The sequence below is a fragment of the Delphinus delphis genome, chromosome 19 (assembly GCF_949987515.2).
Source record: "Delphinus delphis chromosome 19, mDelDel1.2, whole genome shotgun sequence".
In the NCBI taxonomy this organism is placed as follows: domain Eukaryota; kingdom Metazoa; phylum Chordata; class Mammalia; order Artiodactyla; family Delphinidae; genus Delphinus; species Delphinus delphis.
In genome coordinates this window covers 1519367-1535083 of record NC_082701.1, presented here as the reverse complement: position 1 = coordinate 1535083, position 15717 = coordinate 1519367, and the positions used below count along the sequence as shown (strand labels likewise).

The window sequence follows — 15717 nt, the reverse complement described above, 5'->3', positions numbered from 1 at the left end:
AATGGCCATCATCAAAAAATCTAGAAACAATAAATGCTGGAGAGGGTATGGAGAAAAGGGAACACTCTTGCACTGCTGGTGGGAATGTGAATTGGTACAGCCACTATGGAGAACAGTACGGAGGTTCCTTAGAAAACTAAAAATAGAACTACCATATGACCCAGCAATCCCACTACTGGGCACATACCCTGAGAAAACCATAATTCAAAAAGAGTCTTGTACCAAAATGTTCATTGCAGCTCTATTTACAATAGCCCGGAGATGGAAACAACCTAAGTGTCCATCATTGGATGAATGGATAAAGAAGATGTGGCACATATATAGAATGGAATATTACTCAGCCATAAAAAGAAACGAAATTGAGCTATTTGTAATGAGGTGGATGGACCTAGAGTCTGTCATACAGAGTGAAGTAAGTCAGAAAGAGAAAGACAAATACCGTATGCTAACACATATATATGGAATTTAAGAAAAAAAATGTCATGAAGAACCTAGGGGTAAGACGGGAATAAAGACACAGACCTACTAGAGAATGGACTTGAGCATACGGGGAGGAGGAAGGGTAAGCTGTGACAAAGCGAGAGAGTGGCATGGACATATATACACTACCAAATGTAAAATAGATAGCTAGTGGGAAGCAGGCGCATAGCACAGGGAGATCAGCTCGGTGCTTTGTGACCACCTGGATGGGTGGGATAGGGAGGGTGGGAGTGAGGGAGACGCAAGAGGGAAGGGATATGGGAACATATGTATATGTATAACTGATTCACTTTGTTATAAAGCAGAAACTAACAGACCATTGTAAAGCAATTATACTCCAATAAAGATGTTAAAAAAAAAAAAGATTCTGGAGTTTAAGGATACAGTGAATGAAATAAAAAATACAATACAGAGCATCAACAGCAGAATGAATCAAGCAGAAGAATCTGTGGGATAGAAGACAGGAACTTTGAAACTACCCAGTCAGAGGAGAGATGAACAAAGGAAAAAGAGTGAGGAAAGCCTACACGGGCTATGAAATACCATCAGAAGAACTCATTTGTGTATGGACAACAAGGGGGGAAAACCGCGGGGTGGTGGTGGTGGTGGTGTGATGAATTGGACGATTGGGATTCACATGTATACACTGATGTGTATAAAACGGATGACTAATAAGAACCTGCAGTATAAACAAGCAAACAACAACAAAAAAAAAACCCAACTAACACTAAACTTTCTTTGGGTTAATTGTATGGAAATATGTTAATATAAATGTTTCAGACATTACATGAAATTTCTAAAAATCTTGTATGTTCTGGTATAATGTTGTAAGTCATAATTCTAGTTATTACTTTAAAATGTATATCTCAGAAATAACTAAATTTCCTTGTCAATTGCATTATTATGAACTTTCATCAAATCTTTAACCGTGGTCATTTTTAAGTCTTTTGTCATTTACAGACAGTTCTGGGTGTACTCTGATGCTTTGCAAATATGTTCCTATAAAAGGGTTTCAGGGCTTCCCTGGTGGCGCAGTGGTTGAGAGTCCGCCTGCCGATGCAGGGGATGCGGGTTCGTGTCCCGGTCCGGGAGGATCCCACATGCCATGGAGCGGCTGAGCCCGTGAGCCATGGCCGCTGAGCCTGTGTGTCCAGGGCCTGTGCTCCGCAATGGGAGGGGCCACAACAGTGAGAGGCCCGCGTACCACAAAATAAATAAATAAAAGGGTTTCATCTTCAAGGAATTCATGGAAAAGACTCTGACAAGTACAGGTTTCTGGTAAGTGACTATACTGCTGAACTGCATGAAGAAGCATTTTCAGAACTCTAATGGAAAACTGATGAACTCATAAAAGTGCTAACGAAAGATCAAGATGAAAAAATAATTACATGGGACTGAGTGAACTGATGAGGATGATTATAATTTTTGTGACTTTGTTTGAATAAAAAAAAAATCCCACAAGGACTCAGAGGCAAAAAGTATACAAATGAAATTTCACTGCAAAGTAAAGGAGCTGTTACATTGGAGGATTACTGGACTGAATGTCAACATTATGACATGCTGTGAGTGTGTTTTGTGTTTGGTAATTGCAATCGTTGCTGCTTTTGTTGTGGTCATCCATTTACAACGCTTGGTGTCAGTTTATTTATCTCTTGTAAAAAGAAAATACAGTCTGTGCATGTGTGTGAAGAAAACAACGAGAAGAAATCAATGACGTTGAAAACAGAAAATTAACAGAGAATGATCAATGAAACCAAAAGCTGATTCTCTGAAAATATCAATAAAGTTGACAAACCTCTGGCCAGACTGTCAGAGAGCAAAAAAGATACAAACTACAAATATTAGTAATGAAAGAAGAGACATCACTATAATCCCTAAAGACATTAAAAGGATAATAAGCAAATATTATCAACAATATTTGCCCATAAATTCTACATTTTGGATGAAACAAATTACCCCCAAAGCACAAACTATCAAAAATCACTCAAGTTGGCATGGACTTATATATACCACTAAATGTAAAATAGATAGCTAGTGGGAAGCAGCCGCATAGCACAGGGAGATCAGCTTGGTGCTTTGTGACCACCTAGACGGGTGGGATAGGGAAGGTGGGAGGGAGGAGACACAAGAGGGAGGAGATATGGGGATATATGTATAGCTGATTCACTTTGTTATAAAGCAGAAACTAACAAACAATTGTAAAGGAATTATACTCCAATAAAGATGTTTAAAAAAAAAAAGAACCCATTTGTGAATTATTGGAGTTTCAGAAGGAGAAAATTAGGAGAAGGGAGTAGAAAGCATATTTAAAGAAATAACAGCTGAATTATGGGAAAACGGTATGAAGGATCCTGAAAAAAATTTCAAAATAGAATCATATGATCCAGCAATTCTACTTCTAGAAGTATGTGCAAATGAAACAAAAACCCTAACTCAAAAACGTATCTGCATTCCCATGTTCACTGCAGCGTTATTTAATTATATTTAATAATAAGTAAGACATCTTTAAATTGGAATCATCTGAAATCATGAAACAGTATTTAAAAATTCAGTATTAATATTTCATGTTTCCTTTTAGTCAACAATCTTAAGTTACTTCCACATGGAATAAAAATATAAAACAGTGTGTGTAGCTCTTCCATCAGTATATACCTTGGAAATTACTTGTGAAAGTTGATTCTGACTCTGAATGAAATAAAGGTGCTGAGATGAGACAGTGCTTCCAGAGAGGCTGTTTTCCTGGAGGCTGCAATTACTCTCTTCATCACTGACTTGCCACCTTCACAGGGTCCACTGTCTCTTACAGGGACTATTACTGTAGCCTCACCTTCCTTATTTTCCTGCTTCCTGTTGCTTGTTACTCAAGCTGATGACATCCTCACTCCTGCCAGGATAATCTCCCTAAAGAACAGCTCAGGCACCTTTAAATCCTAGGCTACCTCGGGGTCAGGCAAGGCAGTCTCCTGCATGCAGTCCTCCAAAGCCACTCAGCCACGTAAGGATGGGCCTCAGGCCGGAAGGCTTCCTGTCTGAGATAAAGAGCCCACAAAGTCTGTGCTGGGCTGATCGCCTCGTGCAGGAATATCCTTCCCTTCAGCTCAAAGAAAGCTCTTTTGTCTGGGCTTGAAGTGTGTACACCACAGGGCACCTGTCCAACCCCACTGTTTTCTGTCCTCACAGGGAGGGGACGGAGTCTCTCTAGGGAGCACAGGAGGGGCAGGAAAACTGCCCTGTGTCTTGTGTTAGCGGACAGGAGAGACCCAGTGCCCCGGGGACGGACACCCACCACGGAAGCTGATCTTCTCTGCCTTTTTCTGTGTAAGTGAAGCTTTTTCCATTCAGTGCTGGACTGCAGTGTATTCCTGGTGACTCCAGTACTAAGATGCTGTTGGCAGAAACATCTGCGCTTCTATTCCTGGTGCCTGGCATCGTGATGATCTTTGCTTTCCTCCAGATAGTCATGCCGAAAACTTGGCCTCTGTGCACCGGTGTCAAATCGAATCTCAGAGATAAGAGTTTTGGGTGAAGTAGAAAATAGCTTTATTCCTTTGCCAGGCAAAGGGGGGACACAGCGGGCTCCTGCCCTGAAGTACTGTGTGTCCCAACCCAGGGGGATTGGTGAGGAGTTTTATAGCAATGGTTCAAGGGCGGGGTTTCTGATAAGGATCAGGGTGTGTGCAGGGCCTGCGCTCCTTTAATCTGGTCTCAGGTGGTCTCCTGATGAGCTTCAAGGTTATCAAACTGTGACCTTTTCTCTGGAACATCTTCCATTTGGTTGGGGTTTTAGTTATGCAGAAGAGGTTAAAGATACTGTTGTGTGCATCCCTTGAGGGGGAACCAGGACCTGCCCCAAGGCTGCACCATTGTTTCTTGACTGCTTCTCCCTTGTCTCTGCATCCCCTCCCTTCCCTGATAAGCAACTCTTCGAATCTGCCCTTTGGGGCTAGGGAAGGTCATGGAGGCTGGAGTCTATTCCCTACAAGCAACAAACAGGGGACAGAAAGGCTTCTGTGCCCAGGAGCCTCACAGGGTCCTGTGCGGTTTCAATAGTTGGAGTCCTCCCCAGGAATCAGTAACCAGTGCACAGTGCTTTACTCTCTTGGGATTGGTAACCAGTGCACAGTAACCTGCTCTGACAGTAGGAATCAACATATATGTGCTAAAATCAGATTCAAGTTTACAAAAACAGACTGATAAATGTGGAAAACGAATCTGTGAATTTCCTGTGAATTTCCACAGTCAGAAAACATAAAGCACATTTAAAATGTAATATAACCTACCTTTCATGGAAAATACCTTGTATTTTCATTTAAAGTATCCTAATTTTACACTTACTAGAAAGCTGTATTTTGTAGTCTGTATTCTATTGACCTCCTAATACCCTCCCCTAAAATGCTGTGCCAGGGTGTCCTTCCATTCTAGGTGAGAAAAATTCTCACCTGTTAAAAAAAAATGGAATATCAACCTTATCACCTATCCATTTATTATAAGAAATACATAAAAGGTTTTTCTGGTCAAAACCCCAAAATAATTAGAGTTCAGGTATTTCCAGAAACTGTCTGAGTTCACAGGCTGCCCCACCCGGTGCTCAGTGATTTGAGACAAGCTGAAACTTCTCAAGACTCTGAGGGGTTGCTGGGCTCAGTTACTGTAGAATATGTAAAATGTAGAGGAATTTTTTTAAATCCCATATGCTCACCAACTAAAGATAACCATCATCAATGTTTGTCATTCTTCCTTCGAAAATCTTTACTGGTTTCTTTTGTCTTTACTATTGTTTTAAGATACCAAAGTAACATACAATATTCTTATTGGAGAAGATTCAAACTATACAGAAATATAAAGAGGAAAACATGGATATCACCCCAACACTTTGGCATATATGTATTTCCAGGCCCCTTTCAGCACATTTACACACACACACGTGCGTGTGCACGCACACACAGAATCTGTTTTCAAATTCAACCTTGTATCAAAGTTAAAACATCAGACAGTCAATTTGGAAGCAACGTATCAGGGCTACATTAGCTCAGGTCTCCACAAAATGCCAAAACACATCTTAATATTATGATTTCAGCTTTCATTGAGGGTCAGAATGAGAAGTGGCCATTTAGCATTTTCTGCAAAATAACTATTGAAGATCCTGTCCCTTATTACTTATTCCTTTTGGTCAGAAAAAAATCAATCAGATAATTTCCTTCTAAAATTTGGTGCCATGAGGGATCTTTTTGGGATGATGGAAATGTTCTAAAATTGAACTATGGTGATCCTTGCACAACTCTAAATTTACGAAAAATCAGTGAGCTGCATGCTTAAATGAGTAAATTCTACGGGGTGATAATTAAATCTCAATAAAGCTGTTAAAAAAAAACACTGTGCCAGGAAAAGATTACTTCTTCTGACGAACTTGTTTGTATCCTTTATAAGATAAAGAGAAATAAAATAATAAGTGCTAATATACATATACAACAAACACTGTTTGAAGTGCTTTGTATTAAACATTCTAAGTCTCCTAACAATCTTAGGAGGAAGATATTATTATTACCCTCATGTTACAGTTGTAAATACTAATCACACAGATTGAGCACCATGCCCAAAGTCACACAGCTAGTGATTTGAGCTGGAATTTGGACCCGTCATAAGTGGATCCAGAGTCCATTCTCTTAACGTACACTAAACTCAAATGTCTCCCAAAACCACCTGAAAGAGTTCAGGTCAAGGGAAATTTAGAATTTAAATACTAAATCTAGTATTTAAATTAGAAATAATTTTATTTCTGGTACAACAATATCCACCCTTCTTTACATGCTTACGATAGATTTTAATTTCAATTATATGTTAACATTTGCTTATACTGTAAACCATTTCAGTCTGTTTTAGAAATAAAGACAGATATTTTATGTTGTTTCTTGTAATAAGTTCACTGTAACTATGTATTATAAGTACAGGAACTATTTACTTGCTGAAATAAACTCTAATAAAAATTACTGTTATTGACGTAGAGAATGGACTTGAGGACATGGGGAGGGGGACGGGTAAGCTGGGACGAAGTGAGAGAGTGGCATGGACATATATACACTACCAAATGTAAAACAGATAGCTAGTGGGAAGCAGCCGCATAGCACAGGGAGATCAGCCCTGTGCTTTGTGACCACCTAGAGGGGTGGGATAGGGAGGGTGGGAGGGAGATGCAAGAGGGAGGGGATATGGGGATATATATACATACATATAGCTGATTCATTTTGTTATACAGCAGAAACTAACACACCACTGTAAAGCAATTATACTCCAATAAAGATGTTAAAAAAAAAAATAGTGACAACATTAAAGCTGGTAAGGATGCAGAGCAACAGGGTCACTCATACATCACCAATGGGAAAATACAACAGCACAGCAGCCAAAACACAGTTTGGCAGTTTCTTATAAAACTAAACATGCAGTTTCTATACAATTCAGCAATTCCGCTCCTGGGCATTTATCCCAGAGGAATGAAAACACATGTTCACGTGTACACAATCTTCATAGCAGCTTTATTCATAATAGAAAATAAAAACATCCAATATTCTTCAGTGGTTTACTGGTAAAAACTAAACAAACAGAAACAAAACATACAAACAAAAAAATGCTGTATCCATACAATTGCTTATTAGGCAATAAAAAGATGTAAACAACTGATACACACAATGACTTCCATGAATCTCAGGAGAACTTGCTCAATGATAAAAGTCAATCCCAAGGGGTTACATACTGTGTGATTCCCTATATATGATTCTTTTGCATAACATTTTTTTTTAATTGAAGAAAATAGAGATTGAGAACAAATTACAATTAGTCAGTGAATCTCAAGACAGGAAGGTCAAGATGGGGAGAGGGTAGGAAGGATATGGTTATGTTTATAAAAGGGCAATACAAGGGATCTTCGTTGTGACAGAACTGTGATGTTGGATATACCAGTAAACAACTCTGATAAAATTGCATAGAACCAAGCACACACACACACATGCACACACGTGCAAGCACATAGATGAGTACATGTAAAACCAAGGAAATCTGAACAAGATGGGTTAATTATGTCAATGTCACTTTCCTAGTCATGATAGTGTACTACAGATTTGCAAGCTGTTACCAATGGGGAAACTGGATGCAGTGTACACGAGATCTCTTTGTATTATTTCTTACAATTGCATGTTAACCTAAAATTATTTCAAAATAAAAAGTTTAATAAAAATGAAAAAAAACATTACTGTTATTTACTTTTCCTGTATTCACCCATTATTTTAATGATATGATCCTGGAAGCATTTAAAACTCACAGTGCTATTTGGAATCAGAACTATAAAAAATCAGTAGCATTCTAAAAAATTCTGGATAGAAATTCCATGATGAAAATAAGACTTTGTATTTAAATCCCTAAGATTTTTTTTCTCCAAAAGGAAAAGTTGAGTAGCTTTGAAGACATTCTATTAGGTCAGCCTCTGGAAGAAAAAACATTGATTTTCATTCTGCATACAGGAATAGAGAAAAAAATTACTCAGAGGAGGAACATGGTGCACTTTGAACATCTGAGTCGATGGTAACCAGCTGAGGGAGAGCCATGTGAGCAGTAAGATGATGAGGAGGCCCTTAGGCGACTGAGCTTTAAAAAGGATGTTATGAACACAGAAGGTTAAGCAGACTGCTTCTGGACTTCCTATAAATTACTATCGTAACTCCTGAAACAGTGACTGGAACACTTCATTTTTTTTTTTCCACATTACAAAATGTCTATTTTTTGTCTGGTTTTTTTTGCGGTACGCGGGCCTCTCGCTGCCATGGCCTCTCCCGTTGCAGAGCACAGGCTCCGGACGCGCAGGCTCAACGGCCATGGCTCACGGGCCCAGCTACTCCGCGGCACGTGGGATCTTCCCAGACCGGGGCACGAACCCATGTCCCCTGCATCGGCAGGCGGGCTCTCAACCACTGCGCCACCAGGGAAGCCCCAAAATGTCTACTTTTACAAATAATGCAGCAATCCCAACAATGCGCTGTTCAATAGGAGGCAAAATACTTATTTTACACTAAAGTAAATAAAATAAAATCAAGAATATCTCATGTTACCAAGTGAAGCAGGGAAAACACACCGACCGCCACCTAGGGTCTCTGTGGAAGTGCCCTGCGCTCTGTGGGGACCAACACCCAGTGTCCTGCACTGATACACTGACACGGTGGGGCAGTCAACACGAAAGCTGTGCAGCCACGTACTATGGCCACAGCAGAGGCCTTGCCTGCTTTCTCAGGCACTTTATACTCAGTACCAACAAAGTTCCTAGAACAAAATAGATGTTGGGAGGAATTAATAAATGAGTTTGATTAAAATGACATATTAAGGTATTAAATGGCTACAGAAGTATCAACAAAACAAGTGATATCTGCAAGAGTTTTACATTCTTCATTCAAAAATAAACAGTATGACCAAAAGTACAGAGAGTTTAAAATCCACATCCCAAACTGTATGAAACGTCAAACCCAGAATATACAACTCCCTATGTATTTTAAGCTGCATAACACATACCTTAATAGACAGTCAAAATACACACTTAATATAAAAGAACCAACTTGTGATAGTTAAGTAACACAAATTCCTTGCAAACTGTCTGTTTCAAAAGCAGGATCTGGCTGTAGAGTGACACGGAGGCAGACCTGAACAAAGGGAGGCATATCATGTTGTGTGTGGAAAGATTCAACATTAAAAGATGTCAGTTCTTCCTTTGTTGAACTGTATCTGTTCAGCAACATTAACAAAAAGACTAATGGTTTTTCTTTTTTAACTAGACAAGCTAATTATAAATCTCCAACGGAAAAATATAAACAAGAAAAAAAGGAAGATTCTGAAAAAGCACAGGTGACAGGATAAGCAGTCTGACTAGACACTAAACATTACCTTTAAACAGTGGAAATCAACAGAGTATGGGACTGGCACAAGCATTTTCAGATCTCTCAAACAGAACCAAAAGTCTAGACCCAAGTCCAATGATAAAGGTTCTGTAGCAGAACTCTGAAGAGGGAAAGGCTAGGTCATTAAATTAATGATGTTGAAATGACTGGGTAACCACTTAACAAAAAGCAAAAGCAACAGGATCCATCTCTCACAACCTACACTGGATACATTCCAAATGGGTCACAGATTTAAATGTTAAAATCAAACCATGTATGTACTAGGAGAAAAATGGAAACGTTTTCATCATGTGTTCATCAATAAAGAATTAGTGAAATAAAGTACATCAAATACATAAAACAGAATGGGGAAGCTCTTTCTGTCCTTACATGAAATAACCTCCAACATACGTTAAGTGAAAAATATCAGGATATAGGTAGCACATAAGGGGAAGAGATAGTGGGGAAAGAGTATCAATGCTTCCATATGAAAGGATACACAGGGAATTGGTAACACTGCTTCTTCCCAAGAGGAAAAATGTATAGCGAGAGGGCTCCTACGGAAGGGGACTTTTCCCTGTATGCTCATTTTTCCTATCTTTCATATTTCAAACCATGGAACTCTATTACCTAGCTTTAAAAAGTTATTTTTAAAAACTGTAAGGGTACAAGAAGCCACTGTTTCACTTTTCCTTATATTTATTGACAGCAAAGTCTAAATGAGAGCCAACTTAACAGACATTTCTAAATATTTATATAATCAAATATCTCATATATCTACATTTTGTGTATTATATAAATTGGCAAAAAGTCAGCTAAACATATGTTTCAGGGTTATAAAGTAATTGTGACAAAAATTCAAGATAATGATTTAAAAGGGGACTCATGAAATATCCAGTTTTCATGAGACACCTCCTATTACCAAAAATGCATGTTTGTTTGTTTTAGTAACATGAAAGCGTCTGGCCTGAGGTTACAGCCCAGATTTAAATTTGCCTCATCTCTCTGTATTTTTTTAAACCCAGTAAAAGTTTTATTTGTGGTGGATACATTCAGACACAGTCATGTATACATGTACATGTATATGTTAGCAACTACAACAGAAAGAATATGTTTTAGTTAAACAAGGGCTTGCCTCCTGTAGGGTCATTCATAATCATATCATCTAAAGACTGATTTTGTAACATGTTCTAGTGAAATTACCACTACTCACTTTCAGTACTAACTGAAAAACAGAAAGCTTATATATATTAGTGTCAGAGTAGAAATATTTATGATGTTTACAATTGACAATACAAAAAAGTTAAAATGGATCGGAATAAATGTTTCAAGACAGTTTTGTATTTTACTGCCAGAGAGGAGTTTGAAAAAGGTATCAGTCAAAAAGATGACGCTTCCCTGGTGGTGCAGTGCTTAAGGATGCACCTGCCAATGCAGGGGACATGGGTTTGAGCTCTGATCCGGGAATATCCCACATGCCGCAGAGCAACTAAGCCCATGTGCCACAACTACTGAGCCTGAGCTCTAGAGCCCACGAGCCACAACTACTGAAGACAGTGAGCCACAATTACTGAAGCCCACGTGCCACAACTACTGAAGTCCACGTGCCTAGAGCCCATGCTCCACAACAAGAGAAGCCACAGCAATGAGAAGCCCGCGTACCACAACGAAGAGTAGCCCCCGCTCGCCACAGCTAGAGAAAGCCTGCGCGCAGCAACAAAGACCCAATGCAGCCAAAAATAAATAAAATAAAAATAAATAAATATTTTACAAAAAGATGACTTTGGAATGTCTCAGTGAATGCTTTAAAATAGTCAATTTATACAATATCTCAGAACAATGCTTTATTAGTTTTATAGCACCAAAAACTTAGAAATCAAATTTGGTAAACATATAAATATCAAAAGAGGGATAAACCAAATCTATACTATCTACATCTGTTGTTCATAGGTTTTAACTCCTCCAAAAAAATAACATACTTTTTCAGTGTTAGTCCTTCAGAGAGTTACACCAAGTTATTTTATTACCTATGGTAATTTTCCATTCAGTACTACGTTTCCCATTTACTTTAATTACCTATCTTTGAAAAATGAACACACAAAATTCATACCATTGGGCTTCCCTGTCGGCGCAGTGGCTGAGAGTCCGCCTGCCGATGCAGGGGACGCGGGTTCGTGCCCCGGTCCGGGAAGATCCCACATGGCGCGGACCGGCTGGGCCCGTGAGCCATGGCCGCTGAGCCTGCACGTCCGGAGCCTGCGCTCCGCAACGGGAGAGGCCACAGCAGTGAGGGGCCCGCGTAACGCAAAAAAAAAAAAAAAAAATTCATACCATTTACAGTTATAGTTTCAGATAATTTTCAGTTACTGGAGGTTATTAAAATATTTTCTGCAACAAAAATGAAATAGGAAGCAAAAAACTGTTTAGGATATGTGTAGAATAAAAATTGTAAGTAGTAGGACAGTAATATTAATTAAACTGTTCTTATTTTTCTGAAAAACAGTAACAAGTAGGCAAATTAGCTTTAGGAGTTACATTTACAGTGAGTGCTAACTTCAAATCAGTGTCCCTCTTAAATACCAACAGGGTCTGAAGTATCAACTTGAGCTCTAAACCAAAGATTGAGTTGGACCCACTTATCATGCATTTATATGTACATTAATTCACATGTTAATTCCAGCTCTCTGACATCCTCCACTATACATTCAACAACCCTACTGAGTGAAAGAATGAATGAATAAATGAATGAATACCACCACATTCTAAAAGTGAGATTTTTTTCACCTTTGTGCATATTTTTATTACAAAAAAAATGCTAATAATCATGGCAAATTTCCATATCATATACCTGTCTTTTAGAAAAATGGAATTGTCTCTGGACCAACCGGGTCTAACACTATTCTTAGATTGAAAAGCAGTAGCAGTTGCCCCAGAATATTTTCCTCTGGGAAGACAGCCAGGTTGTACTGTTTACTTTGAAGTTCAGACCACACAATAACTTACGCTACTATTTTCAGACCAGATTGCTCCTGCTATACCAGGTGCTATATTGTTAAGGTCATACCAACATTTAGTGTAAATGAAGACATCATCGACACAAGGAATGGAAGAAACAGATCCACAGGGGAATGTTATTAACAATCTAAACTAGCTTTTTTTAACTCCAAGTAAAATTTGGTATTTTGGTAAAGACCTCTAAAGCCTTGAATAGATTATGTCGCCTACAGCAACCACAGAGGCTTCAGGGTGTTTTCACCGTCCACTGGTGAACATTAAAAGACCATGCTGTCTTACACGTCGACTCCCAATTCTCCAACTGCAAACAGTCTTTCTTATTATTCCAATTGCACTTATGTCAACAACTTGATACCTAACACTCCAGGGACTTCAAATGCCTACCCTGGACTATAAAATTGTTAAGAACAGGATTATGTCTCGAGCTACAGTTTCTAAACCTTCGATTTCCTTTCGTATGATAATACAGTATATAGACATTGTAGGTACTAGACAAATATTTGTTGATTTCCTGTTATTTGAAGGAATTACCTCTTCCTTTATGGATATAAAATACACATCAACAAGCTAATGGAAAAAGTATAAAGAAATTACAAAAAAAAACCAGACAAGGTAGAACAAAAAAGAAACCAAAGTGTGGTAAGTTGAATATACGAAGAAAGTTGTGAATCAACATTTTAAGGAGGAAAAAAAATGAATTAATGAGGGATAAAGGGAGGGCATCCCATGCATAAAGCAAGAATGCCCTAGCTGTGTCACTATTCAAGTTGGGGTATAAAATACAGTTATCTGGCTTAATGTTTAATGGACATTGCAGCTCTCCTCTAATCTCACCTACTTCATATGTGGTGATGTGAACAAATAAGCACCAATCCTGGTATAGGTAAGAAACTGATACCCTGTGATGTCACAGCACATAGATTATTTTAAGATGTCCTATTCAGCAACCCATTCAGGACATTTTACTAACAAGCAGAGTGAAGGAGAGGGAACGTCCGGTTATGCAATCTTCCCAGGAAGAATTTGATACTAGGTTTCTTTGATCCTGGATATTCTTTTTGGCCTTTCTCTAAATTTTCCTCTTTGGAGGTTTGGAAAAGCATAAAAAATGGAATGTGCTGATTCACTGGGAGTTAGCTAGATATACTGTGCCCAAGTAAGCTTCCCTTCCTAAATCACTTTCTTGGGGCAGGTACCCTATTGACCTCTATGCTGTGAAAGTTCTCATCACTCCGGACTGTAACTGCCAAAGTGCATGAATATCTTCCCAACTGGACTATAATACAGGTCCCTCCAGGAAAGAATTAGGTATTGCCTGAAACATGGTGAGAACGCAACCGTTACTGAATAAATCAATGTTCTCCAGCTAAAAACTGCAGGATAATACCTAGTGATAAGTAGGGCCTAATCGACTTAGTAAATGAATGGAAAAGACAAATAAAATATAACATTTTAATGTGTATGTTTACGTACCATAAGACAAAAGCTTTGCTAAACAATGCCTGTACGGTAGTCCATTTTTAAATATAACAACCGAAACATTTCATTACCCAAATTCCTCCCAAAAAAGCTACAGAGGAACTTCTAAATGTCCTAGATCTAAATCTTATTGTTGCTATTGTTTTTAAATCTGTTTTCATGTGAGAGGAAGAAAGCATCTGAAACCACTAAGTTGTCTTTCTTACCTTCCTATCGTTTCAAGACAGCTGAACTGATATTTTTCCTTTACTGGCTAGTAATAAAATTCTGAAAATAGAGACTGATGATAGAAAACCGACTCGAGCTAAACCACAGCACGGTTATGATAAAAATATTATAATGTTTGAGTTTTAGTTACTTAATTTGGCTCACAGTTTAGAATAAGAGTATTTCTTTTAATTAACTATATTACAATTTTACTCACTTCAAAGCCTCCTCAAATTTATGGATTTTCTTTTGAGCGTCTTCTTTTTCTTTATCAAGTTCAGTCTGCAAGTCATGAACCTGCCGTGACAAAGATGTAAAATTTACTAAAAGACAAGTCAAGTTTACTCAAAGGAGAAATACAATGAAACAGTAATCTTAAATCTATTTTTAATATAAAATTAGATTTAGATTTTTCAAGATAGAGGCTTGGTTAACCATAATCATTTACCATAGAATTATCTTAATAGTATTCTCCCAGTAATAATTTTCTGGTCAATGTTAATCATTGTTTAAATGTACCTGCACGTGGATTCCCTGTAAAATAAACTGATATGTAAGAAATTCAAAAAGGGAGGAATCACTTTTGAATTTTTTTAACATTACATATTAACCAAAGGAAATTAATCCAACAAGACACAGGAGAATACAATAAATAACGTGTCTATATTCCCCCAAAACATACAGGTTATGATGAAACAGTCTTCCACTTCTGGGAATGATCTATGTAACCATCTACTGAGTTTGGGGGGAAGTCCCCCCACCCTGAGAATCTCTTTACTAAATGTGGCATCCTCTGAACAGGTGGGATGGCAGCAAGAATAATGAGGGTCAAATGAATATTTCTCTTCACAGAAAGCTCTTCGTATGCAAATGCAGATAAGCATACCTAACATGGACCCATTATACGGATCTAAAAATAGGAAAAGGAAACTGCTACAGCTGGAGGGAAGGGGAGAGTAAAACAGCAGCTGTGGTCCCACAGAGGAGACAGCTGAGGGTGCAGAGCCCAGCTGGAAGGTAAGGGAGCTCTCAAGTCACTTAGCGGGCGGGGGTCCCGAGCACAACCCGCCGGCAATCCAGGTGAGGCATACTGCGTGCCTGGTGGGGCACAGGAGGTGGGGGAGGAGTGAGAAGAACGAAGTCAACGAAGCGCACGCACACACGCCCCCACACACACAGTCACAAACCTTTTCAAACCCTGAGTCAGTGCTCCTCAAAAATACCTGTATTTAGTTAGCTACTTATTGGTTTGGACAGAGAACTATTTAGCTCAAAAATTCTATGTCCTTTAGCCTTTTCCTATTACAATTCTCTTATATTTTTCTCCTTTGGTATTTTAGTAAAATAAATAAACTGCCTGTAAAGTGAAAGAGTGAGGACAGAGGGGAGCTTTTCCAGGACAATATTTGATCAAAAGCGCCTACTGGCTGCTGTGATGGCGATCACCAGGTGTAGAGTACCTCCACTTCCACCTCAGCCTTTTCTTTCCCTATGATACCTGTTTCTCCTTCATGGACATCATGTCTTCGGGGATTCTACTGATGAATTTCTTAATGTTTTCTTTTGAAGAAACTTCTTTCTCCGAGTCGCCTGTATCACGCTCTCCTCCCTTTGCTCCACAATA

At 38.7% G+C, this 15717-nt stretch overlaps 1 protein-coding gene across 10 annotated transcripts in view; it reads right to left on the bottom strand.

Annotated features, from left to right (window-relative positions):
* Positions 1-15717, bottom strand: part of CEP112 (centrosomal protein 112) — a 418686-nt gene that overhangs the window by 292525 nt on the left and 110444 nt on the right. For all 10 annotated transcript variants that reach the window (XM_059998183.1, XM_059998182.1, XM_059998189.1 and 7 more), the window contains one exon: positions 14311-14390. In XM_059998183.1, the coding sequence (XP_059854166.1) occupies positions 14311-14390 (80 nt within the window). The remainder of the gene's footprint in view (positions 1-14310; positions 14391-15717) is intronic.